Source organism: Mustela putorius, unplaced genomic scaffold, assembly GCF_011764305.1.
Source record: "Mustela putorius furo isolate JIRA1106 unplaced genomic scaffold, ASM1176430v1.1 tig00000281_pilon_pilon_pilon, whole genome shotgun sequence".
Lineage (NCBI taxonomy): Eukaryota > Metazoa > Chordata > Mammalia > Carnivora > Mustelidae > Mustela > Mustela putorius.
This window is the reverse complement of record NW_025421343.1, coordinates 14,211,268-14,238,528: the sequence shown is the minus strand read 5'-3', so window position 1 is coordinate 14,238,528 and position 27,261 is coordinate 14,211,268. Positions and strand designations below refer to the sequence as shown.

The 27,261-nt window shown below is 48.6% G+C and overlaps 1 protein-coding gene across 4 annotated transcripts in view; it reads left to right on the top strand.

The window, feature by feature from the left end:
• The window catches only part of REEP1 (receptor accessory protein 1), a 105,255-nt gene extending 79,788 nt beyond the window's left edge, over positions 1–25,467 (top strand). The window contains exons 6-11 of one of the 4 annotated variants that reach the window (XM_013051223.2): positions 3,188–3,340; positions 10,469–10,646; positions 14,608–14,643; positions 19,727–19,878; positions 22,384–22,451; positions 22,990–25,467. In XM_013051223.2, the coding sequence (XP_012906677.1) occupies positions 3,188–3,340; positions 10,469–10,646; positions 14,608–14,643; positions 19,727–19,878; positions 22,384–22,451; positions 22,990–23,221 (819 nt within the window). In that variant the 3' untranslated portion in view covers positions 23,222–25,467. Of the gene's footprint in view, positions 1–3,187; positions 3,341–10,468; positions 10,647–14,607; positions 14,644–19,726; positions 19,879–22,383; positions 22,525–22,989 lie in introns of those variants that run through there. The other 3 variants (XM_013051224.2, XR_006606453.1, XM_004742353.3) reach the window with 3 other exon arrangements.
• Positions 25,468–27,261: the final 1,794 nt, after the last annotated feature.

Below are 27,261 nucleotides of genomic sequence, written 5' to 3'. Positions count from 1 at the left end.
CTTGTGATCTCTCTCTGTCAAATAAATAAATGAAATCTTAAAATATATATATGCAGCCAGATGTCTAAGTGGGAAGGAAAAGCCTGCCCGCTTACCTGGTCTCCGAGAGGAGGTCTGAGAAAGCATTTTTGAGATCACCTGTGAGCAGGAAGGAGCCGCTTCTTAGCTGTGGTGATGTGGCACCATTTGGTCTCCTCCTCCTCCCTGACTCTACTCTCCTGCTCACTCTGTCCCTCCCGTAGCTGCCCACTGCAACAGTGCTGCGTGGGATTTCTCCAGAACCCCACCTCATTCTCCTCTCCCTCCCAGGATCATCTAATTCTTTCCCTCACCTTCAGCTGTCCCCTGATGCACCGGTTCTCAGATAGACTTCTCTGCCAGGGGCTCAAGGACAGTGTTTCTGATTCTCTGCCGAACTTCTCCTCCCCTTGGCTCCTTGATACCTTTAGTCAGCATTTCATTAACCTTGAATCTGCCGTCCTCTTGTGTCCCATCTCTCTGATGACAATGAAATCACCATCCACCCTCTCAGGCCTTCAGGCTCCAGATCTCAGTCATCTTTGGTGCTCCTCCTCCTTCCCAATTACTCTTCAAGTCCTGCCCATTTGGCATCCCTTCCCTTCCTCCAGACCTTCTTCCCCACTCTCTTCCTCAGGGCTTGGACTATTGCAGTAGCCTTGCAGGTAGTTCCTACTCCTCTCCCTTCCTCTTTGAGCCCTGATCCCAGCTCTTCCACCTCCTCTGGTCTCTCCCTACCTTTCTGGCTCCTCTTGCACTATACTCGCAGCACCATCTTCTGTCTTATTCCAAAAATAATAACTCTGTGTGCTATTTCTAGACTTTTCTCTTTCCTGCCTCTCCTCCTCTGGGCCTTCATCTGTCCCTATGGCCACCTGTCTGAAATCCTGTCCATCTTTTAAGGTCAAAAGCCACCTTCTGGGAGCCTGGGTGGCTCAGTGGGTTAAGCCGCTGCCTTCGGCTCAGGTCGTGATCTCAGGGTCCTGGGATCGAGTCCCGCGTCGGGCTCTCTGCTCAGCAGGGAGCCTACTTCCCTCTCTCTCTCTCTCTCTCTGCCTGCCTCTCTGCCTACTTGTGATCTCTCTCTGTCAAATAAATAAATAAAATCTTAAAAAAAAAAAAGCCACCTTCTCCTTGGAAACCTCTTCTGATTCCAGGTGGAACTGTTCTCTTGTGTCTTGGTCACCATATGGCACTCTATTGTGATCATTATAATTCATGTCTTATCTAGTAGGTGCTCAGTCAATGTTAAAGGAATGAAGGACTGTTGAACATATTTTTAGCTGTTTCAGCTAATAGAGCAAAGCTTCACATCACGGGTGGGCCATGGAGGTAAGCAGAACCAGATTAAAAACCCCAGCTCCCACACTTTCGGCTTCACCTCTGTACATCTCAGTTTCTTCATCTGCAAAATGGGCATGACCATGGTACCTGCCACAAGACACTTATGGGACAGTGTACCTAGAGACTTTGCAGAATGCAGAGCTCATACTACATGCTTCATGAAGGTTGCGTATTACTCACTTCTCCTGTATGTTGGTTTCATCTCGAGGTTGATCGTTATTCTGCTGAGCAGTATAAAAGAAACGTCAGATGCTGGCATTGGGAAGCTATTTACAATTTAGCTCTTCTGGAGAGGAAGCTGAGTTTCCCTCTCATGTGGATCTAGACTCTCCCCATCTTTTCTCTATGGTGTGGTAGTGAACAGAGTATCTGGTGCTACCTGGGCTCTTGTCCCAGTTGACCTTGCCTGTGCTGGGTCTCCCCGGGGCAAGCCCTCCAGCCATCATGTTTAGGTCCCTCATTGTTCTCTGCCTGGCTTTCCATACCATTGTTTCCTCCTTTTCGTGACTGCGGGAGTGGGTCCCTGGGGTCAGCTTACAATGGTGAGCCCTGTCATCCCCCAAGAGAGAAGGAGTGTCAAACCTGTGGGTTGCTAGAGCAGGCAGGGGACTTAGATGCCATCTTTGGCTCCCCTGCTTATTTCACAGGACTAGACACTGAGGCCTGGGTGTTGAGTGGCTCACCCAGGGTCACACAGCTGGGATGCGCCAAGCTGGGTACAGAGTGAGACTGTCTAGTTCCCAGTCCATAGTTCCCTGCATCACTGTAAGCACTCCAGGCCCCTCCCCAAACCCCCTACTCCCCCCCGTCCCGCACACACATGCTGGGCTGCCAGTTCCTGACCATTAGTGCTTGGGGTACATCACCAGTCCCCGAGAACCCATGGCTGAGTCCCCGAGAGAAGACCATCTCCCACTGAGAATTTTAGAGTCATTCAGAGCCCTGGATATTTCTCGAGTTGTCTGCCAGCAGCTTTTGACCATTTTATATCAGACATCCCTCGGAATGAAGAAGGTGCGTTTATCTGCCAAAGGCAGCCAGCAAATGGCACTAAGGCAGGCTCCCTCTTTGCCCTGAGGCAAGGCTGGGGCGACACTCAAATGCGGGATATGGTGCGGACAAGGCTGAAGGAATTTGGATCACAGATACATGTTACTATAAGATCTAGTTTCTTTAAAGCTTCATCGCTTATGATACCGTGGGCATATTTGCAAATGTAACTGTAGCTCTACTTCTCACTAGTGGTGGAACACATGGGTCTTTGGGGATGATGTCTCCCTGCCTCGCTCTGACCCTAGTCCTTTCTCCCCCTTATTGTCCTTTGGCAATATCCCTCCCCCATCCCCTCCACTCCCAGGAAGGCTGGTCTGCTACCACATCAGCCTCCCCTCAGGGCCTCTGGCTCTCCAAGGAGGAAGCAGACTCCGCCTTGGCTTCACTCAAGTTTGAGCTCTCACACGAGTCTGAGACTTGAGACCGCTACCAGGTGTCAGCCAGCTGCCCTCTCTCCCTCCTCTGAAAGTTGGCCCCACACTGTGCCATCTTTGTCATTTGCTGCCTGTGTGCATTTGTGCCTAGAGGCCCCGGGCTAGACTGTGAGCTCCTTGGGAGTAGGAATCCCATATCGTGTTTCATATTCACCTTTGTTCCTCTGTGGGGGCTTCACACGGAGCTTTGGAAACACTCCCTCTGCATCTGCTGCGAATGGAGGAAGGAAGAAAGTTGAGTGAGTGAGCGAGTGTCCTAGGTGAAGACAGCATGGCGCCCTTCAACCCTGTTTTGTAGGCTTGGTGCCCATGGCTTTTTTTCTTTTCCCCTTTGTCAGGTGGCTCGACTCTTTCATTTGGTCTCCTCTGTGGACCTCAGAGAAGGGCAGGTAACCCTGTTGAGAGATGTGACTAACTCCAAACAGATCCAGTCGGGTGGAGAGGCCAGCAGCCCCCTCCACCTACCAGCCCATGGTCTGGATCCAAGCCAGGTGTTTCTTCTCCCGACACCTGTGTGTGTATGTGTGTATTAATCCCAGAGCCAGTCCCTCTTCAGTGTCCTTCCAGAGCTTCTTTTTTGTGTTAATTTGGTAGCATATAACATGTGATTAACTTACTTGGGTTTTTTTTTTCTTTGTTTAATGCCTGGAGAATGTTGAATTTGATAATTGATGCTATTGTGGGAGAAATCCTGTCTCTTTCTTTCTTTCTCCTTTGACTGTTAATCTAATGTTATGTCACAGTCAAAGCCCCCCATCTCCAACCAGCATGTCAAAGCGGAGCCTGCTTGGCATTGATGTGAAGCATGTGTAGCTAGAAGGGTTAACTCTGTCAGCGAAGTGGGTAGCTCTTTAGAAGGAAGCACTAACTCGTTCTGAATTACCAGTGGGAAATGTGGTTATGCTGGTGGCTTTCTTATCAATTGCCTGGCTCACTAAAACCTGTTGTCTTTATTCTCTTTGTCATTAGTTACAAGCATTTGATATCTGGGAAGGCTCTGCTGGAGCCTTCCCCTGTGACTTGGTGTGTCCCTCTGGAAAAGAGGACCTCATCAAGGGCTTGCAGCCAAGCTTAGCTGCTTACTGAGCCTGGGCTCTGTGGGCTCTAATGGCAGGCATCCTGTTAGTGGTAAATTGTTTTACTTGGAATGCCAGATTATTAAAGGTCTGGGTTTTCCAGGAACACCCCCCCCCCACCCCCAACTAAGAAAAACATCAAAACGGGCACTTTGCTGGCACGGTCAGTGGAACGCGCAGCTCTTGATCTCAGAGTCATGAGTTTGAGCCTCACGTTAGGGGTAGAGTTTACTTTAAAAAAAATTTTTTTTTAAAACATCAAAACATACAGAATTTGATGTGTGTTAGCAAAGTGGCTTTCTCATTCCTTACCAGTTGAAGGAGAAAGTAAAGATCTCAAATTAATAGAAAGTTCAGGGACACAATTTACCTCTTCAAGTCCAATTTCCTAAAGAGTTTCAGCCACACACACACACACACACCACACACACACACACAAGATTAAAGAATCAGGAATGGATTACCCTCACTTGTCCCGCCAGGCACATCTGTAGGATTTCTGGGGGTTCTAGAACCCCCAGTCCATGCTGTGTTGACGTGCCCAGAAAACAGTAAGGTGGGTCTGTGAAAACAAACAACAGGTAAAGAAAGAACAATAACAAATCTGGATAGACTTGCTTTGACACCATAGTGAATGAAGAGGTCAGGAGGGCAACAGATTGTAAGTCAAATTTGTTCTCGTAGAAGGCTGAGTATGTCTCCCTTCCCAGTCCCATGATGGGGGGCTGTGGAGAGGGTCTTCCAGAGGTGGGTTGGTAAGGATACTACTGTCATGTCGTATGATAGCCCCAGGAAGGCTCAGATGTACTCAGGGTAGGCTGACCTTGGTTCATGAAAGGGCTCCGGCATTCTAAGATTGTTTATGGCTCATATTCTGAACTGAGTGTTGGCTGGGGAGGAAATTGACACAGGACTTTAAACAACACACACACATACACGCTAGACTCTATTCCACCATCAGAGTTACCATGGGAGACCCAACATTTATTTTAGAGATTTTCAAATAATTCTCAAAACCCTTATTTTGGAATTTCAATCAGAGCCAGCTAATGAGCCACAGAAGAGGGTTATAGATTCTTGAACTCAGAGTTTTCCAGTTCGAAGGGAATCTTGTTCAATGTTTTAACTTCCCAATGAGGTTGCAAGGCTGAGAAGGACCAACATGGCTTGGTCAAGGCCCCTCATAGCAGAGTTGAGCCTAGGCTCTCGGAGCTGGACGGCGAATGCATTGCAGTGTCTAGAGCCATCACTTCTTCCTTCTCTGTTCTCATTTGTTTATTTAAAAAAAAAAAAAAAAAAGTTCCGTGTCATTCTTTTTTGGTCTAGATGGCATTTATTAGCATCCTGCAAGCCCTGTATTTACAAAAATGGGAACTTCAAGGCGAACTTGGGAAAGTTCTGTGTTTCTGAAAATGAAATGGTAATGATTTCTTCAAGGTAATACACGTTTATGGTATAAAGTCCTAAAAGCACAAAAGAGGGCATGCAGTAAAGAGTAGGTCACACCCCTGCCCCTGTCCTCCACCCGCCAGCTGTTCTAGAAGAAACCTGTGACCTTTTAGCAGGCCCTTCCATCAAAGCGTTCATTTGGGCACTAACCCAGTTTGAAGGTGGTGCCCGTGTGTCCTTAGCATCTCCTCTGGCAGGGAATGAAGTGGCAGCTCAGAGTGGTGGTTGACTAAGAAATCTACTTCTTCCACTTGGCCCGCATCTTCACCCACACATGTCCTCCAAGGCCAGCTCACGTGAAGTCTCCTGTGGGGAGCCTGGCCTCTCTGACCTTTGGACCCTCCAGCCCTCCAGCATTTCTCCTATACTCCTTGAGGACAGAGCTAGAGTCCCTGCCCACAGGGGCTCCTTCAGGGGTAGGACCGTGACCCCTTGACCCCATGCACTGGGTGCAGGCGGGGATTTCCTGTTGCTGCCCCTTACTGAGGGGATTGCTCGGTAAATGGCTGCATGTTCCTTCATTCAGCTCCTTGACCCCTAATTTGTATCATGGTGACAGACACCAAAGCTGTACTAGTAAATAAAACGGACAGTCTGGAGGACAAGACAAACCCACAAACAATAGCAGTAGTTAAATATAATTGTGTGAGGTGCTACAGAGAATCCCAGACTTCCCTGAGCACCCAGCCAGGGAGCTTGAGCTGGTCAGAGAAAACTTTGTGGAGATGGGCAGCCATATTGCATTGAGCTAAAAATGCTGTGGTTTCTGAGATACATTGTTATCTTATAAGGAAGAACATATCACCAATTAAATTAGGACAGAAAGCTCTTTACTTCTACTTATCCAAAGGACTCTCTTAGACTTGTTTGGACATCGAATCTTCGTGCGTCACTTTTGTACACACATTAAAAAGAACGTATAAGCACGATCAATTGGTTGAGGTCTTCCTAACCTCACTTTTAAACTTTCTGAGTCCGACTCCTCTGAATCACTTTTCCCCTGAGCTCCTCTGTATCCATTTACAACCATGCCATACCACTCTCTACCTTCCGGAGCACTGGTGATTCAGAGCTCTTGTCTCTTTTATCCGCACTCCTGCTACACATTCTGCCAGGTTGGATGCTGCCTCTTTCTTGATCTTACCAGAGGTCTCCATGGAATGTGCTTCAGACAACTGGGACCCATATTTCTTCTTCGGGTGGTTCTTGATGGTTTGTGAGTTGAACACTCAGTTCAGTTCGGGTGTCCAGTTCGTGCCATGGGGAATGACAACCAAGTGCATTCCTATGTAGGCAATGACAGTGATGTCAAGGCAACGATAATTGTAAGACACACCCTTGTATCAGTGATGAAAAAAGAATATACGTCTTGAAATTGATGAAAATCATTTACACAAAGTCTGGGTGTAAAAGAGGGCTGTCATTATTCTGGTGAGGGAGTGATGTTGAGGCTCTGGATGGATGTTTCTGTGAGTCTCTTAGTCACAAAATGGCCCCTCCACCAGAATCAGAGGCAGAAAACAGGGAGCAGGGTCAGGCCTTTCTTCTCTTAGCAAGAGAAAGTTCCTCTCCCAGAAATTCCTTAGCAGATTTCTCCTTCCATTGGGCAGAATTGGATCACATAGCCATCCATCCTTACGAGGGAGATTGGGAAATCTGGTATTTTTTCACCATGTCAAGAATGGGGTGGGGGATGATTTTTGGATGGCCAACCAATAGTATACCCCACTGTGGGCAAATTCATTTGAGATACAGTGAGTTAATTTGAAACACTGTAGGACTTCTCAGAGGCTTTAATATGGTAATATGGATAATTGAATTATGGAGAATATGGTATTAAGCCTTTTTTAAAGAAGATTTTATTTATTTATTTGAGAGAGAAAGAGAGCATGAGAGGGGGAACAGCAGAGGGAGAAGCAGACCTCCCTCCTCCCCCGCACTGAGCAAGGGAGCCCAATGCAGGATTCGATTCTGGAACTCCAGGATCATGACCTGAACCGAAGGCAGTCACTCAGCCATCTGAGCCACCCACGTGCCCCTAGTTATTAAGCTTTAATAAACTTAGGGGATCCAACTTAATTTTCCCAAAATAGGGAGCCCAATTTTGTGGAATACCAGTGAACAACTCTTGGCTGTTCTCAGAATAATAAAATGGAGGTTCTCCAGAGCAGAGCCCAAGTAGCAGGGTGGATTGGGGTTTGTGGAAAATGAATGGGAATGAGGTATGGACAGGAGTCTGAGCAGGGCTGAGAGGTTTACAAATGAGAAGGCCATATCAATTCTAACCATCTCAGATTGGTTTGACAGATAAAGGCTGATTTGTTTTCAAGATCCTTGAATCTACGCTACTCTGATTTTGCCTGAGTCAGGATTATATTGATACAGAGCTATTATTACCCCTTTTCTTTGCTAACTTCTGCCACTTCCGATCTTCATGATGCTAGTAATATTGGAGCTAGGTTGGCTGGCTTCTGGGAGTGGAATCCACTGCTTTGCCGAAGAGGCCATGTATGGTGCCTGCTCTCAGATAGATTGCTGAGCATTTGCAAGAACTAGCAGACACATTGATGGAGTTTGTCCCTGGCCATTTATTTGGGCTTGGGGTCATGAAGCCCATCTGTGTCCTTTTGGCCCAATGTAGTCTTTTCATTTTTTTATTCCAACAGCAATTTGTGTGTTTCAGGAGGCAGTATCATCATCAGCACCATCGTCATCACCATCATCATAACTGGCATTTTTTGAACACTTACTAGGCATTGGGCTTTGTAATGGATATTGTTTGGGCATAATCTCATGTAACCCTCCCCCCTCCCCATATCCCGCCATGTGGATGCTCCTTGGCGGAGGAGAATATTGAGGTGGGGAGAGATTAAGGTCACCCAGCAATCCATGATAGGACTGTAATTTGACTCTAGAACCCTTGCTCTTCATCCTCAATTTCTATACCTTCTGGTCCGGCAGCTCTGTGTGGTTATTTATACATTTGTCTTTTTATATTTAGTCCAAAATCAAGCTGTATTGTTGATGTTTCCTAATAACACCTAGCACAGCTTCTTGCCCAGAGAACGTCCTTGATAAATTGTTTCTTGTTGGACAAGAGTAACTAAACAGAGGAAGACTAAAAGCGAGCCAGTGAATGGTCTTCCTGGGTGTGAAACTAACACTGAATTATGCCATTGTCCGTAGCAATATTTCCCCCCTTCTTTTCAGAATCAATTTTTGTTCTTCAGTCCTCTCATTTCTTCTGAGTTCTGGATGTCACCTAAAATGCTTCCAGGTGAAATAATCGTGGATTGTTGGCTGATAGCTTTTGGAGGGGATTATACTGGGCAGCTAGTCCCACCTGGTTTTCATGGCGCAGACCACCCAGTTGTTCATGTCTAGAAGGTGAGCCCTCGACTCCTTGGCCGCCATCATACAGGTGGTATCTGAGGCTAACAGGGGGATTTCCATCTCTTTTTAACATCAGACTCCCCTTTGCCTGGATATACAGTTCTAATTTTATTTGAGTATTAAAATAGTTTTCTTTTTTGTTGTTAGTTTCCTAGAGACGTTTTTATATCTTTGGTAGGTTGGGAACTGGTCTTTTTCATATTTTCATGCATGTTGTTTTACTCCAACATTTCTTCTAGACCTTTTTTTGTTTCTCCTCTTCGCTCTAACGAACTCATTCTGCATTTGCTCCTTTTTCTAACTGGCTCTTTGACTAGTCACTTGTATGGACTGCTCTGCTTTGCTGGCTGTTTTCATTGCTTTTTTTTTTTTTTTCTTTATTCTCCTCAAGTGAAATGAAAAATGTCCTCCAAACCCTCTGCCATGTTGAAAGCATCCCACTAAGCCATTGTGGTCCCTGTTTGTTTCATTCATCCCACCCCCAAACCAGAACCTTCTTGTCAGCTATTCCCACTGATTTTGTGCTTATTTGTTGGTTCTGTTCCATCTGTTGTGCCTTATTGTCCCCAAGGCCTCCAGCCCTCTAGAACCACTCTTTCCTTCCTTATCCAAGTAGAATATCTCCTCCCCCATCCCCTGCTGTCCTTGCCCCTGTGGAAATTCTACAGGCCCACCAGTATTTCTGACGACGCCCAGCTTCATCCATTTGCCTGGTGGTTACTGGCCAGTCTCCTCCTATTCAAATCCCAATCCCATTCTCAATAACCCCAGTCTCCTACCAGACCCTGGCCTCCCTCCCAGGTCCTTCTCCCCCAAACACAAGCTCCCTCTCCAACCCCTGAGGCTCCCCTGGGGCAATACCACTCTCCCCGAGCATCAGCATTGCTGTGATCCTTTTCATTCTGACACAGATTCTCTCATCCAGACAGCAAGGACCTTCCCTTTCATAAGTATAATGGATTGATCTTGCTTTCCTAAACAAAAGAACAATTTTCCCCTGAGATGAATTATGTGACTCTCTCAGAATATGAAATGGTTAGAGTCAGCAGGGCTTTTTTTTTTTTAATATCATTTTCCCCCTTTCCTGATTCATTACCTTTTGTGTATTTTATGAAGCTCAGATGCTAGAGTAGAAGGAAATGAGCCTCATACACAGCAACATGAACAGATAAGAGAAATCACTGTTGTCAAACATTTAAAAAAAAACAACAAAAAACTGGCTGAATTTTATTTCCTTGGAAAAGAGGAAGGCCCGAGCACACAGATTATTAGGTTTTGCTCTTTCTGACCAGATTCTTATGTCCTGGGAACTGAGCAAAATGTGGCTATGTAGGGATTTTTATTCATGTTAAAGCCAGAGAAGCAGCAACGGCAGGCTGCTGTCCTCAGCCCGGAGTGAGTCTGTCTCTGGCTCTGGCTCACCCTGTGATGTGGGCGTCTGAAGGAGAGGAAGGAGCCAGGAGCCAGAGGAACAATTGTTGGGACCCACAGAAGGCCTTGGAACATTCTAGACCTTGACCCTCTTGGTGCTTCCAGCAAGTACACCCGGCCCCCGGCCCTCTGCAGAGTCCTTTCAGCTCTTGAGTTCCACCTGGCTGACTGCCAGAAGCCCCCTGTATGGTGTCTGCCTGCCTCCTGCCCCGCAGCCTGTGCTGTGTAGGGCAGGCCTCTGACCTGGGCCCCCTTCTGTGTTGTCTCCAGGGGCAGGGAGCCTTATCAGAGAGACTTCGCAGCTTCAGCATGCAGGACCTCACCACCATCAGGGGTGACGGTGCCCCTGCTCCCTCCAGCACCCCCACACCAGGGTCCGGGCGAGCCACCGGCAAACACGGCCAGCCCAAGATGTCCAGGAGCGCTTCTGAGAGTGCTAGCAGCTCAGGTAGGTGTCATTTCCCTCTTCCCCCTTTCCAGTTCATAGGCTTTGCTTTTGTTGCCAGCGGCCCAGTCTACATCATGTGGCATATAACCCAGCATTGCCGTGCACACAAATGTCCATCAGATCATTCCAGGCCGGCTGAGAGGCAGAGCACCACTCAGGCCAGCATGGGAGGCTAGCCTGGGGGACTCTGATCAGGGGACAGGATTAGACCACCTGCACCAAAGGGTCTTGCGTGCTCCATCTGATGATCTGAGGGTGGTTGGGGAATAGTGCCTGAACCAAGTCTGGAGGCCATGGGCACAGCTGGCCCTCGGCCAAAGCAGCTTCCTCCCCTCTTTTCCTCTCTGACCCTACACTCCCAGGAGGACTTACCTGCACCTGAATTTTTCCTCCTCCCCACCCAGGGCTTACGGCTCCTGTGGTCCTTTTCCCCTGCCTGAACGTCTCCTGTACTTCCTCACTCCACCATCTCCTCCCAGCCCTGAGCCCCCATTCACCACGCACGCCATCAGCCACTATGTGCCAAGGGCCACACTAGCTCTGAGGTCTGATTCCTGCAGAGGCCATGGCTTTAGGGAGACCCCACCTGTATCCCCAGTGTCTCAGGATCCTTATATTAGCATTGACCTCGGGGCCCCGTTAAACATGCAGAGCCCGGCATCCATGTCTGGAGGGGTCGGCAAGTCGGGGAGGAGATTCACATATGGGATGGTGTTGAGGTACAGCCAAATTCAGAACCCACGGGTGTCTGACCCATCAGTGGGTTTCAGGCTTATTGAGGGGGCATGGGTTGGGGGCTTATGAGGGGGTAGGGTGCTGGGCCAGGACTCACATCTTCCCAGACCATTACTTGGGTTGCTTCCAGGGCCCTTGGCTCTCAGTGGCTGAGCATGGCTGGGTTAATGGTGAAGAGGGTACAGGGGCCAGTCCTGGATTGCCAGCTTGACTCCTCACCCTTGGTGGGAAATCAAGCCTTGCAGATGGGAATCAGACCACCCTTTTAGAGCCTGGGTCTGTGACATGTGCCTGGTAGCAGCCCTGCTTTTGAACACAGAGCGGAGCCCTGACCCTGTGCTGTGAGGTGCAGCCCAAGCCTCAGGGACCCCACCTGACTTTGGGGGTCATGGACAGGTTTGGGAACAAAGGGGCCCTATGGCTGCCCTAGGAATAAAGACTCACGTGCCCTGCCAGGGAGAGGGGAACAGCTCAGAGCCAGGCCTGGTGTCCATCAGTTTCCTCCTTTCTGAGGAATAGCCCACTTTACCCCAGGCCCCGGGTGTGAAGATTGTGGCTGTTTTTCTTGGAGGGAAGATGGTTTAACTCCAGTGGGGTTGGGAAGGTCGAAGCTTGGCTATAGGGGTGAGGATCATCTTGGGTCGGGGGTTATCTCCTAAGTGAACCCTCCCCCAGGAGAGTTCAGAACGGATCCCAGAAGTCCAGGCAGGCAGGGACCTCAGGATCGTTCAATCTGACCTTCGGATTTTACCAGCGAAGAAACTGAGGCCCAGGGAAGGGAACGGTATCCAGGGTAACCCACTGACTGGAGTTCTCTGGGGCCTCCTCACTCCTGGGCCAGTGCCCTCCAGGTGCTCACCCCTCCACCATCTAGATGTCCTTGAGCATCTCCAGCTTCTGACCTATTGGGCACCATCTCAGAAATAGGGCTAAAAACTGGAATTAGGAGTCACCTCCACCTTCGGTAAGCTCATGGGCTACAGAACCTCAATGTAAACTGTTATTTGGAAGAAAAATGGGCCCCAGTTCTGGGAGGCTCAGAGGATAGAGCAAGAACCAATGGGCTAAAGTTGATAAAGTCCCCAGGGGGCAGCTGCTTCCTACCTGTATGACTTGGGCTCAGGTTCCCTATCTGTACACATGGGATGACAATACCCATTTGTAGGGGTGTCTTGAGGATTCAAATAAGATAATCTGTGCAAGAGTGCTTAGGGTCATGCCTAGCATTTTATGTAGTAGCTGCTATTGCTTCTGTTGTTATCTAACCCCACCCATGAAAACGTTTTCTAATGGGAAAGTGTCCAGGAGACAAATGAGCTGCCTTGAGAGGTCCCTGAAAATTGGAAGGAGCCAAATCAAAGTTGGATGATCATGTACTGAGGCTCTAAGGAGGTCTTCCTGCTTTGGCCAGCACGTGGGCCTCAGCGGCCCCACAGTCCCTCGCCCTCTAAGATTCTATGTTGTCATTATAAAGTGAACCAAGTAGAGGAAGTAGGTTCAGAGAGGTCATGTATGGTGCCAAGGCCACCCAGGACTAGATCCAGGCATCCTGCCTAGACTGCTCCTTGGTGGGTGATTCAGGGCAGCCTCGGAACGTGGGAAAGGGAGAAGCCTGGTAAGGTCAGAAGGCGATGGGAAGCATGTGCCCGGCTTCGACCGTTTTCCCAGACCAGCACTAGATAGACATGGGTTTGGGATTCTCCGTCTCGGTGCTAGTCCTGCCGCCTCCCATTAGCTCTGACGCACTCTGTGGCATGCCGGAACTCAGGCTGAGCCCTCGGAACTCCTGGAGAAGCAGAGAACCTTCATGCTACCACAGGATGCCGCCTGCTCTCCCTGCTGCTCCCTTCGGCCACAGCACCTGTGATTCCAGGGGGCAGAGGAGGGAGGTGCTGACCCAGCAGGAAGGGCAGGGACCATGTGGCACTCGCTCCAGCTGTCCTGGGGCCTAAAATAAAAGTCCTCTCGGGAAGAGAGACAGGTGAAAGATGACCCGGGGCATGCCGCAAAAGCACCCAGATCAGAGGCCCCAGGGCAGTTGGGGATCGAGGTGCCTGGAAGGATGTCTGGCAGAGGAGGCCCAGCTACCAAGGGCTGGTGTTCTTCCCTCCTGGCCTCATGGGCCTTGGACACAAGACGTGGTCAGGTGGGGCTGGTGTCTGGGCTCCCATTCTGGGCAGGGCGACCGTGGGCCTGCGCAGAGCAGCAGACACAGTGTGAGCAAGGCAGACATCCTTAGGCACTTTCCACATTGTTCGCAATGTGGACCCTTTCTCGGAACGATACCCCAGGTGGTCACTACTACAGAATTCGACCTGGGCATGGAAGACGAGCACAGTTCCCTCCAGTGCTTTCCTCTGGAAAGAGGGTACCGTAATCCCTATTCAGCCTATGTCTTAGGGTTGGGAGGAGAGCAAACAGGAGAATTTGCCAAGCCTGGACAGCTGGCAGCTGTTGAAGGCAGCCTAACAGCGGACAGATAAGAGGCGGTGGCTGGACCCCATGGAGATGTGTACAGCTGTGGGAGGCAGCAGTCTCAAGGTTCATCCAGGCGGATCTCAAAAACATGGTGCCTAGTGAGAAAAGGACAAAACAGAGTGAGATATTATGGAACAGTGTATGTAAAATAAAAATACGTATCCCTGGTGTGAAATAAAAATACAGACTTTCCAGGAACATATTGCCCTCCCTACAAAATTGTGTTAGACACCATTTATTGAAAGCTTGGCATTGAAACCCAAGAAGGGTGCAGAGGGTGTTGAAAGAATGATCCTTGCCTTCCATGATTTTGGAGACGTTCAGCATGTATTTAGTAAGCACCTACTGTATACCAAGGCCCAGATGGGCACTGAGACCAGTAGAGTTTGCAAAGCAACAGCCAAGTGACTGACCCTAAGCACTCCGAAGAGCCAGAGGTCAGTCTGAGAAGGTTTCCTGGAGGCCATTCTGAACTGGAAGGCATCAAGAGCAGGGATGTGGGGGCGGGTGCAGTGGCAATTATTTTTTGGAGGACTTAAGGACAGACCTCTGTGGGCCAGGCATGGGTATTTTTTAGCCCCTGAGAAGAAGCGGAATCCGGAATGATCTCCTTCCCCCACCTTGGTGTCTCTACAGAGACCCACAGTCCTGGGACCCCTATATTGAACCCACTGGAGCCTCCCCGCTTGCCTGGGGCTGGTTCCTGCCGAGTGAGGGGTATCACTGATGATGTCCCCCATCCCCACAGTGTGTACCTGCTGCTCCACCTGCAGGACCCGGAAAGGTGAGTAAGCAGCCAGCCTCTGTGCAGTGTGCTGGGCTCTCACCTCCGGCGGAGGTTCTAACCAGAAGCTGGCGCCTGACCCTGGGGCTCCCTTCCAGCTGCACAGTCTGTGGGGAATTCAGGAGGTTAACTCCCTGAAATAACAAACCTGTGTTATCTTACAGTGTGTGCAGGCTCGGAATTCAGGAGCAGCTGAACTGGGGGGGGTTCCGGGTCAGGGTCTATGAAGAGTTGTAGTCAGGATACTGGCAGGTGCTGTGGTCATCGGAAGGCTTGACTGAGCTTTGAGGATCTGTCTCTAAGATGGCTCTCTCGTGGCTCCCGGCTGCAGGCTCGGGTCCTTACCACATGGGTCTCTCTCGGGCTGCCTAAGCTTCCTTACAACATAGCAGCTGGCTTCACCTGGAGTGAGTGATCCGGTAGAGAGAGGACACTTGGGAGGCCGCAGTAGGTTTTTGGACCTAGTCTTTGAAGTCACATGCCACCACCTCTGCCTTCTTTTGTTTGTTGGGAGAGAGTCATTAGGTCCAGCCCCCACTCAAGGGGAGGGGAATTAATCTCCACCTCTTGAAGGAAGGTGTATCAAAGAAAGTGTGGAGATCTTCTGAGACCACCGCAGGCCATATTTCCTGGTGCTCTGTGATGAGGACACAGGAACTTACCCCAGTCCTTGGAAGTGACAGATCCCCATAGCTCCAGGGTTTTGGTCCAGGTGCAGCTAAGGGAGCCCTGGCCCTGCTTTGCCGCTTACTAGCTGTGTAACTGTGCGTGAACCACCTAACCATGCTGAGCCTCGATTTCCCCTTGGTAAAATAGACGTAAAGATCCTGCCTCCCCACCTCACTGCGTGGTTGTGAAAATGTCCGTGAAAAGGCTTTGTATTTCAGCCCGGAGCAGCCAGGAAACCTCCGGGAGCAGGGAGGAAAACAGGGTTTCCCAGTCCTGGACAGGGACTCATGCTCCTGCCTTTCCTGTGAGCAAGTGATGGCTTGATGCAGCCGTGGCCGCCCCGTGGTTGGACGTGTTCTCTCCCGATCTGCTCCTGCTGTGTCCCTGATCCTGAGTAGACACGTGAGGGACTGGCCATGGTGCTAGACCAACTCAGCTCCCCTTGTACCCACCATGGAGGGTGTCCGCCATGGAGGAGCTGCCTTTGGCTCCAAGGCAAAAGACCACTGGGGCCTATAGCGTCTAGCTGACATGAGGGGAGGAGGAGGCAAGCATGGTCCTCTCTACTGCCTGTGCTCCCAGTGCTGGGGCGGCCAAGGCATGGCCATGCCTCCCATAGTGGTGAGAACAGAGGGCGTGAGCTGGTTTTAGGAAGTATCCTGTTTTCCCTTCATTTCTTCATTTATAAGATTTCTCTAAGGCTTTTGAAAGTCATTGTAGGACGTGTGTGTTTTGGAGACCATAAACCCAGTGCAAACTGACAGTCAAAAGAGTTCTGAGCAGGACAGTCGAGACTGGTGTCCTACCCAGGGGTCTAACTCTGACCAGCTCTGCATGACTCAGAGGCCACCCAGTCCGCATCAGAAACAGACACATATGTATATACATATATACACGCACATACAAAAACACACACACATATATATATCACAAATAACATGTTATATGTCAGTTATATCTCAGTTTTATGAAGGAAAATTGCATTGCAGTGATAGAGGCTAGTGCTTGGACCTAGTGGACATACTGGTTCATGGTGATCTTGAGGTCCCAGCAACCCCAGGCAACTGTGGTTATTTCTAACTACTCACCAGTTTTGAGTTCATAAATTCCGTGAGCCATTCTGAAAGCCTCTAATTCTGGCATATTACTCCTTGGGAGACTGCCTTCTCCTCCATTCCTTCCACACGGGACTGCTTTGTGCTGTTTTCTGGGATGCCCTCACCTTTTCGTGACTGCTGATGATTTCCAAATCAGAGGCTGCATTTCCAGTGCATTGAAATAGAATTCAGTCGACTGTAGGGATTTAGTCAAGGTTGCTCTCCCCAGGACCTACAGGAATGGGGGTGTTGGGGACTGGGTAGCGGGCTGGGCTTGGTGGGGCCTCGGGCTGGGGTGACTCTGCTCAGAGCTATGATCTGGGACTTTGCCGCAGCCCTCCCTTTCTCGGGCCCTCTAACACCCAGTGCCCCAGAATTCTCCCCCACACCTCCAAGTCTCCCCAGGGTTTGCTGGCAAGGAACCAGGTTGGTCTACACCAGGCCCTCTGTACTGGTGGGAAAGTCCCTGAGCTGTGCAGGTCTCTGTCCCCTCCTCCATAAAATGTGGCCATCTCTGCAAGTGAAGGGTGCCGGGTGGGAAGAGTCAGCAGATGGTGTTGGGGGAGGTGGAGACTAGCTCCGGCCAGTGACGCTGTGGGAGAGGATTTCAGGGGGTCACAGACACTCCGGTCAGAAGGCCCCTCCTGGTCCCTTGAGATGATTTTCATCTGTGCATCTCAGACCCCAGTAGAACGTTCTCTCCCCACTTCAGCTCCATTTCTGCCCCTGTCAGTCGATTTCCTGCTGTTTCTGGCACAGGTCTCCTCCTCCCTCTCCTTATTCTTATTATTATTTCCTCTCCTTCCTGCCTGGCTGCTCTTTCTCCTCCCTCTTCTCTCTACCTGCCTCGATGTAATATAAAAACTCAAGTCTGTATTACTGCTCAGAATTAGTCATAGAGATGTACTTTTTTCTTAAAAAAAAAAAAAAATCAAGCGCATGGGACATCATTTAAAAAGCAAAGTCATGTCTTTTATTCACCCTTTTGAAAGAGAGAGAGAATTGCATTGGCCTGGAGTGTGGCCCGGGCTGCGTGTTTCCTCCAGCAGCAGGAGCTGTCCAAGGTTTAGAGCGTGGGAAGGGAGGGAGTGTGTGTCTGGGCGTGCACCTGTCCACAGGCTTACATGCTCACACGTGTGTGAGCTTCATCCCCGAAGACCTTTTCCCTAACAGAATCTTGTTTTCTCTCTCCTCGGTGGCTGTCGGGGACGCGGATGTAAGTGTTCCAGACGGGTGTGCTCTTCTGCAACACTTTTGCTGACTTCCATTAATGGCACCTGCTAATGTGTGCTGTGTGGGATGTGTTCGCTAACCTGGGGGTTGTTTGGCACTATGGGAGCGGAGAGGGGCGGGGGGTGCGGGGAGAAGGGCCTCTGGCTCAGTGCAGATGCATCTACTCTGGCCTCCAAGTGTTCTTCCTCCCTGTCTGCCCCACAGAGATAAGAGGTGGGGCCGCTCCCCACCTTCTTAGTCCTGCTGACACATTTGCTAATATGGAATGTCGTGAGACTGGGGCAGACAGCAGGGGCTCCTGCACTTCCCTCTAGGCCACCCAGCCTTGGGCAATAGGACAGCCGCTCTGCTGGCTCAGGGCCTTGGCCGCCATCACCTGAGGTTTGGACATGGTGGCTGTGGCCATGAACTTGCATGAGAGTCACTCTCCCCACCCAGAGGTCATCTCTGGAAGTGATCAGACTATTAAGGAGTGGATAGCGTCAGCACAGGGAAAGCCCTGGGCCAAGATTTGGAGGGAACAGAGGCACGGATTCAAACCAGTCCCCACGCCCACTCCCAGGATGCAGTTTGGCACTGGGGCTGAACTGGCCAGGCTGCGTCTGTGGTTTCTGCCCTAGTCCAAGGACTTCATGCTCTAGGAAGGCCTGTTTCTTTTCCCTCCCATCAGACAAGGGCTATCTGTGTCCAGAAGGAATTTCTCTGTGATAGTGTCAAGGTCTGACTTGAGATGAGATGAGGCTCCCAGATGACTTCCTGATTCCACCTAGGGTGGAACCAGAGGATAACCTAAACCCACCCACCCCACCCCCCGGGTAGGGGGATGCACAGAGCAAAAAACTCAAAGGAAGATTAATGATCGAAATCTTGGCCCTTACCAAGGCCATTCCCAGCCTACAGGTCTACTTTGCGACTGGCAGTTAAGACAACTAGCTCTCATGCTGCCTCCTGATGGCTATTGGGGAGTACAGCAGCAGTGCCTGGAAAACCTGGTCAAGGTTAGGGTCTGTTGTTATTTTTGCTTAACCCACACCTGGTTAAGTTGGGTGCTGTGTTATAGTCTAGTGAGTCCCCTGTTGATGGGGAGAACACATCTGGGGCTCACTGTGTTTTTAGGAGCAGTAGCAGGGCGTTCCAGAAGGAGTTCGGTTTTCTTTCCGCAGGCCATGGGGTGGTTGACCAGATTACCTGAGGGCCCCCTACTCTACAATCTGTGTTTCTAAGTAAAAACAACATATGGATTGTAAAAAGCTATCTCTTTGAGTGTCAGATAAGCTGGGTATGTGCTGACCACCTAGCCAGATGACATGGAATATGTTTAAGAACTGAACATTCTAAAAAAACACTACGCATTCAATGACATGAATTAATTCTGGAATTTTACTTGTGGATTTAATCAAGGTAGACTAAAACAGGAATCTTGCTGTCTTCTGTGTGTGTGTGGGGGAGTATTCCTCCAATTTCTTTCCACTGGGCATCTTTGCTTCTCTGGGACTTGGCCTTTGAAAGGAAAACAATCGATGTAACTTTGCTTAAGGTTCTCCCTGAAGGCTTCCTGGTATTTGACATCCTGTCTCAAAGAAGGCTCGGAGCTGAACATGCAAGTATAATGCACTGTGAACACAGCTTGTCCGTGGACTAGAGGAAGCCGCCAGGCCCCTCTACCATCACGACATTTATCCATTCTAGAGGACATTCTTTCCCTGAGCACCCTTTGGTGTGACGTCATAGGTCTCAGCGGCAGGGTTTGACACCTCTCGGCTAAGGCAGTGTTTTCCTTCTGTCAGGGCAGCAATGCCCCCACGTTCCTTGGCAGCTTATCCAGTAGGTTCTGGAACCTCTGCTTCTTCCTGTGCATGGTGCCTGCCAGTTTCTAGCGGCACGCTCATAGCCCAGGTCCGCCCTGCAGGGAGGCCCAGAGGATGCGGGCTCCTGCTTCACACACCGGGGACCTTGGCTGTCCTAACAGGCTTGTTGTGTGATATACCTAACCTTGACCTTGCCTGCCCTTCCTTGCTCCTTTCTACACTGATCCTCCCTGCTGTACTTTGTCTCCTTCGTGTAGATTGTAAATGGACATTAAGTGGTTGAGGGAGATGTGAATGAGGGTGGTGTGAAGGCTTGGGACCCCCACCAGGTCCAAAACCCACTGGCATTTTCGGACGAGGAGGAGGAAGATCTGCTGGATTTCATGTACAAGTATAAGGCTCTTCGAAGGACGGAAATCCCCCTGGAGGTACAAGGGGTCTGGGGCTGCGGGCTGGAGCATGTGTTTGCACAAGGGCTTTGCCCTGGAGATCTGGGGTTCTGGGAGTGGCAGCTCTTGGGACCCCCAGCATCTCTGGAGTGCCTCTCTCTCCATCAAACAAAAAGGACAGAACGCGAGGTAGCATCCAGATCCTTGCCTAGGGGCAAAAAAGACTCTGCTCGTTTTATTTAGATATTGGAGAGGTGATATAGTACCTAAAATAAAACTTAAAAATTTGCAAGCATTAACCTAAGATGATATGTGAATAAAAAGCAACCCAAATGTGTGTTTTAGGAGGAAGAAAATACGTTATTTGACACGTTTTTTATTTTTTTTTTATTTTTTTTTTTTTAAAGATTTTATTTATTTATTTGACAGACAGAGATCACAAGTAGGCAGAGAGGCAGGCAGAGAGAGAGAGAGGGGGAAGCAGGCTCCCTGCTGAGCAGAGAGCCCGATGCGGGGCTCGATCCCAGGACACCGAGATCATGACCTGAGCTGAAGGCAGCGGCTTAACCACTGAGCCACCCAGGCGCCCCTTGACACGTTTTTTAAAGGAAGCTGTTCATCACTGTTTCTCTAAGACACAGCAATAGTGCCTAGTACAAAGCAAATCCTGAGAAAATTTTACTGGCAGGGCACAGCCCTCTAAAAAGACCCAAACCAAATGTACCTGATTGCTGTGGATGTGGGTGGAGTGTTGGCATCGGGAGGGCCAAGCCTGGAGCCTCAGAGGCCTTGCTTTGTGATGTAGAGAGGGAGTCTCCAGCCTTGGGCCCAGGTTCGGGGCTGGCTGGCAGAACTGGGGACTCCCGCCCGAGTCTTCCTCTCCTCCCCTCTCGTCTTCTCTCCTGGGCCCCATCTGCTGAATACTGTGGCCTGAGCGTTCATCTGAGGCAAGTTGGGAGGCCCCCTGTCCTCAGTGTAGGCACCCCCGTGAGACTTAGATGAGGGAATGCACTGAAATGTTCCCTTACCCGAGCACCTTGGCCAGTGGACCCCTTTCAGACTAGGACTGTGGTTATTACCACTGGGTGAACCTGAGTTCATCAGAGTCCTTTCCAGGGTGGGGCACGCACGGGTCAGTTTTGAAGTTGGAGGTTTTGGTAAAAGATGTCTGGGTTTAGACTCTGTTGGGGCAGTCCGTCAGAGCCTGGGCCACCCTGTGCTGGGGAGAGGAGCTCAGCTCTCCCAAGGAAGGTGCCCCAAAACGCCGTAGGGTCTGAGGGTCTATGCCATTTGGGTTTTGTTTTGTTAAAGCTGCATGAGCTGCTTTCCTGTTTACTTCAGCCTGAGACAGCTAACTAACTACGAGTTAGTTTTCTCTGATTCTTCTTTTACTCTGTGTATTCTTTTACTCTGTGTCCAGAGGCAGCTACTGGTAAACTGGTAAACATTTCCGAATCAAAAAGGTGTCCTGAGGACTCAGGAGGTGGAAGGCCAGAGCTTTCTTTCTCTGCACCCCCCCCCCCATTGGTTGTCTTTCTCCCTCCCTCCCTCCCTTCTGTGTGCCTTCTGGGCCCTGAACTACTTTCTGGGAAAAGGAGGTGGGTGTGCCTCCAGAAAGTTCTCAGTGAGGAGTGGGGAGACAGGGCAGAGTCCTCTCACGTCCTCTCTTGTGCAGAACACTAGGAGAACAAAGAAAGTGACCCTGCGTCTGTGTGTCTGGGCTGTTGTGAGATGGGCTCAGGAGGGACTTTTGAACTGGGTCCTAAAGAGGACTATAAATAGCAAGACAGAGAAGGGAGGGAGGGGCTTCCGGTCCGAAGGAATAGAGGTGTAGAGGATGCCCTAGAAGAAGAAGTGACTGGAGAGAAGTGGACAGGAACAGGGGTTGGGGGTATCTTGGGTCAGTTGTGTTAGTGCCCTCCGCCCCTTCCTGCCCCTGGCCTTGAGGGCTCCGCCAGGACAAAAATTTTCTTTTCTTTCATTGTAGAAGTAACTTCTGTGATCTATGTGTTCCATGGAAGGAGGGCTTCCCCCTTGATAGCCATTTGTATGGGAGATGAGGTGGAGGCAGTGTTTCCCTTTGCTGTGGGGCTTGCCGTGCTTTCAAGGATTCCACATCCAGAAGGAGGACTGGGAACTGGGCGATGGGAATTTTAGGCATGTACCTGGAAACATGAGGCTCATTTCTCAAGGAAAGACCAAAGACAAGGGAAGAGATGGGGAAGCATTTCTCTATGCTGAGTCGCTTGCTAGGATTATTTTGCTCGCAAGGCAGAAACAAGAAAGGTGTGTGCCATCCTTCTGCACAACGGTTCGCTAGGGAGACCCAGGGACTTAGGAGAGGGTGAAACGGGAGGGAGGCGGCTGCCTTCTCAACTGGCTCAACATGGGATGCTTGGGATGTGACCCGGTTCCCAGATTCCCAGCCGGCTGCCTCACACACGTGTGCGTGTGTCTCAACACAAACCCACACAGGTGCTCGCTCCAAAAAGTTTCCACGCTTACGCCACATTGAGGGATGCCTTTTTCTGTTTCCTCTGGCAGGCACCGCCTAGAGTTCTTCGATCCCGCTTTAGGAAGAAAAGTACCTCATCCTCAGCCACTGAAACCACGTGAGTGAGATGAGCCAACAGCACCGGACCCACAGAATGTTTCTTCTCTGCCTTAAAGAGCTAGTCACTAATAACGTAGAAATCCGCAAGCTGGCGTGCTTTGTGTATGCAGCCTCACAGACACAGCCTTTTCTCTCTCCCCTCTTCCACTTGAAAGACTTTAATTTTCCTTTTCTTTATGTTGCTGGGGAGAGGCTAAAGGGAAAGGTAGTGTGGGGGGGTGACCTTTAAGTCTTCTGAGGTTAGTAATTTTCCACAATTGGATTGTCAGCAGTGTGTTTTTAGAAATATAAGAAGAGATCACCCTCACACTGCCAAGATGTACATTTGTAATTTATTTGTCGCATACTTCGTTTTTAGTCCTGTAAATGCAAACAGAGCGATTTTTTTAAACTTTTTTTGTTCTTGGTACTAATACTTTGGACTATGATGTACATATTTATCAGTTTTGGCTTAATCAGATGGACTCGCAAGGGCTGCCAGAGGTTCTAATATGTAAGAAAACTACAAGATGTGTAAAATATTATTTTGATTCCAGAGAATGTCTCAGATGTGCTTCTGAAGCTTCTAAACACAACTCCAGTAGAACATCCCTTTTCCAGCAGGACGACGGCCCATCTTCTTCAGACAGATGTTTAGCCAAAACACCAGAGATGCTTAGCATGAGGAGACAATATTGTAATGACAGAGAGGAGTGTAATGAGGCCAGGGGAGCAGCCCAGAATAAGAAAAATCACAAGACGCTTGTCTCCCCCTGGATTCTGGATTAAGAGCTTCTGAATCATTTCAAGGGATTTACCAAAGCTTTAGGCAGGTGGCTCACCCTTGGTGAAACTTCCTGGGGATGTGAACTCACAGGCCTGTTGAGGGGAATCGTTTTGAGTGTTCCAAAAGTGCTGGAAGAATGACTGTTTCTCCTTCATCGGGACTGGTTTTGTGACTTATTTCCCCAGGTAGAGGAGCCTATAATCTGAACATCTTGATTAAGAGAACACTAAGCAAAAGCCAACCAGTCAACCCAACCCAACCCAAACCAAACCTAAAGGTATGTTTCAGATATGCCATCAAATACACCTGAGACACCTGTCAAAATGCTGGGTTCTAGAAAGGTTTCAGAGCTTGAGATCTTTACGAACTGACTTGCTGCTCAGCGCCCTGGGCGGCACCCTTCTGTTCCCTTCCTGGCTTGTGCAGAATGTGAGTGAGAGAAGTCATGCACTCACGGGTACTCCATGTCTTACTGGAGGTCTTATGCAGGCCAGGATCGCTTACTAGAGTAGAGCACTGTTGAGGGGACTCTCTACTTAGACTGAGAACTTTATCTGAAAAGAAGAATCTGGTTTAGGTAGCATTTTGGCCCAAGGTAGCTCCTCCCCTCTGGGAGAGCTGAGCCTAAACGTAGGACTTGTATATTTGTGCTTAGAGTTGGTGTTTTCTTTCAGTGTAATGCATGCAGTGGTCACAACACAGTCATTTATAATACTTGGATTGTGTTTGTTCATAGATATGCTCTGAAGACTAGAGAATTAGTGTTATGTACCACATAGAACTTACTGTCAACCAGCCATAAGCAGACCCGGTTCAAGACTGTTGCATTACTAAGCTCGGCGAACACACGTCAGTAGTCTTGGCTGCTGACACCCTGGCTGGATCTTAGCCACCTGAGAAACAGTTTTACCTGAAGTTGGTTGTTGCCAGATATGCATATTTAAATCCCTTCTTCCCACAATGCCCCTGAAGGTGACTCTGTAATTTACAACAGGATTTAGGAAAACAAACCTATAAGCAAATTCGTGGTTCAGAGGGCCTTTCATTGTCTGTGCCCACACCCACCAATACCTAAACCCCTTAGGGAAGACAGAATATCTGTTTCTTCAGGCTCACTGAATAGTTTCAGAAGAAAAATATATGCTTTAAATGTATTTACCTGTTAGTTGGGAGTACCCAGAATTATCAGAAACAGCTTCACTTCAGCTTTTTAGCAAAAAAAAAAAAAAAAAAAAAAAAATTTTTTTTTTTTGCCAAAACAATAAATACCTTTAGCAGCAGAGATCCTTCGTGAACAAACTGTATTTTCACCATTTTACAATGTAAAGTTTTAACAAGGACAAGCTACCAAGTTTGCACTCAACTATGCCAAAAACAAGTTTGAAGCACTCTACTCTCAGACACGCTGTATTACTTCATTCAAGATTTAGAAAATAGAAAAGTATCCAGACTGCTGTCTTAATGTAAATGGAACTATTTTCCTTCAAGTGTTGATGAGGGAGTTGGTTTCTCTCTTAAAAACACTCACTGTACAAACGAGAGCCGCTGTCCTATTTCTAGCAAAATGTGTTTACTCCCCCAATGAGCTGCATATTCGTGTATGGACTGACAGGAAATGTGAATGCCTCCGAGTGTACATGTAGTGGTGTGCTGCTCTGTCTAGAGGGCATAACTGAACACCTTTAATTTGCTGATTTACAGACACAGGCTGTTTACAAAATGCTAGCTCAAAAGTCTGTAATTTTCACGTAATAACTTTTAGTTCTTTGCCATTGGGCACCTGTTCTGTTTCTGAGGAGGTGAGACGGGGCGGTGTACTTAGACCCCGGAGAGCTTTGTCATAATCCCTCCTGGCTTTGTGTGATTAGCTTGCTCACTCCACTGGCCTCTGAAGTGTATGTTCTCTCCAGTAAACTGTCTGTGTGTTTGTGGTAACAGTGCTCGTCCACCATGATCACAGCGGAGTATTTCCCTAGTCCTCCGCTTGCACAGTGTTTGACCTGCAAAGGACGTGCTTCATCCTCCAATGGCGCACGCTCAGAGAGAGCTGACCTTCTGGATGGTTCCTGTGCATTTTCCCTAGTTTACTCCTGTAGTCCCTATAGAATGATCTGTAATAAAATAGTATACTGGACTGTGCATCAAAGGGGTGTAAAATTACAGTATTCCAAAGGTTGAAGTTCTGCTGTTTTGTTATAATGCCTGATCTATATCTTGAATAAAGTCTTAACATTTTTCTTTTAAAAAACATCTTTGTAATGTTGAGCTTATGAGGAAAGAGAAAACACTTAAAAAAAAATGTGGAAGGTAGCAAGGATTAGAAGCTGAGTGCTCAGGCACTTAACTGGCCCTGGTGCCTTCTCTCTGGGCCTACTGCCTAGAATTGTTGCGGGGGAAGAAAATTCAAACCCTTTTGAAAACCAGTTGATCACATAAATGTAACCCTGGTAGTGTTTTATGTTTTAAAAGCCACAAGTGGAAACTGTGTAGCTATAAAAACAGAGCAGTTCATCTGGTAGGCAGTTTTCATTCTGCAAACAGAAAATCTGGTCTGTCATCTCCCTTCTTGGTACCTGTTCCCTCACCTGCAAGTGAGGGAGTATGTGTGAGGTCAAGAGGGTGGTACATGCAGAGGTGCACTGGGTGGTGTGGATGCCCTTTGACCACTGCAGCCCTTGCCTTTAAAATATGAATGGGCTGAGGGCCTGGCTGACTTCGTCAGGAAAGCATGCAACTCTTCTTGATCTCAGGGTTCTGAGTTTTACCCCAGGCTGGGTGCAGAATTTACTTAAAAATATGCATATGTGAACAGGTACACATAAGCCTCATTGGGTGCTCACGAAGCCTTGGACACTTAAAAATGAAACACTCATTTTCTTTGCCTGTATAGTCTTCTAAAATAAAGCAGCAGAAGGTAAAGAAGCACGTTCAGAAAGCTGAAAGGAGGGGCGCCTGGGTGGCTCAGTGAGTTAAAGCCGCTGCCTTCGGCTCAGGTCATGATCTCAGGGTCCTGGGATCGAGTCCCGCATCGGGCTCTCTGCTCAGCGGGGAGCCTGCTTCCCTCTCTCTCTCTCTCTCTGCCTGCCTCTCCATCTACTTGTGATTTCTCTCTGTCAAATAAATAAATAAAATCTTTAAAAAAAAAATAGTTTTAAGAAAGCTGAAAGGAAGGTGAAGAGATGGAAAGGCTGAAAACCCATTCATGTATTCATTTACTGAGCCAAGTCCACTGGCAACAGAACTGAGATTAACCAGATTAAGAGCTGACAACAGAAAAGCAAAATTAGGATTCAAAGGCTGACTTGGTATGGTGTCAGGAAAAAGTATTGCATATGTATAATGCTAGATTATAGTCACTTGTTGATTTAGATATGAATTTTCATGTTGAAAGACTCCAGGAAATGCTCTGGATTCCAAGATGTTAGACCTAGGTTCTGTGACTTATTAGCTATATTTTGGGTAATTTATTTAACCTTGTATAAGCTACAGTTTCCTCAAATCTAAACCCCAGATAAACAGTATCTCCACTGGGCACCTGGCTGGCTCAGTTGGAAGAGTATGAGACTCTTGATCTTGGAGTCATGGGTTTGAGCTCCATGTTGAGTGTAGAAATTACTACTACTAATAATAACAATAGTAAACTCAAAGGAAAAATAGTATCTTCCCCATAAGGCTGGTACGAGGATTAGCCATTTTGTGGGTATAAATCCCCGACCCTATGCTGGGACATAGTTGGTCTTCAATAAGACACATTTTTACATAAATTTCAATGTCATTTAGGTAGACTCTTTAATGAAAGATGTTTGGTTGTCAAACTATAAAATCAGTGTTGATGATGAGCCCTGCTATCCACAAAACAAAAATTATATATATGAAAATCCTCTCTCTCCGAAATGCCTGTCAGCCCTTGCTCTTCAGTCTGTGTCTGGATGCTGAGGCCTGGTTGCCAGTCCTTGTCTCTACCTCTCCTACCCCTGGCCTACAGGAAAAACCAAGGTGCTTTGAGCCCCCTACAACAGAGATCTTTGTTGTCCATGACTGC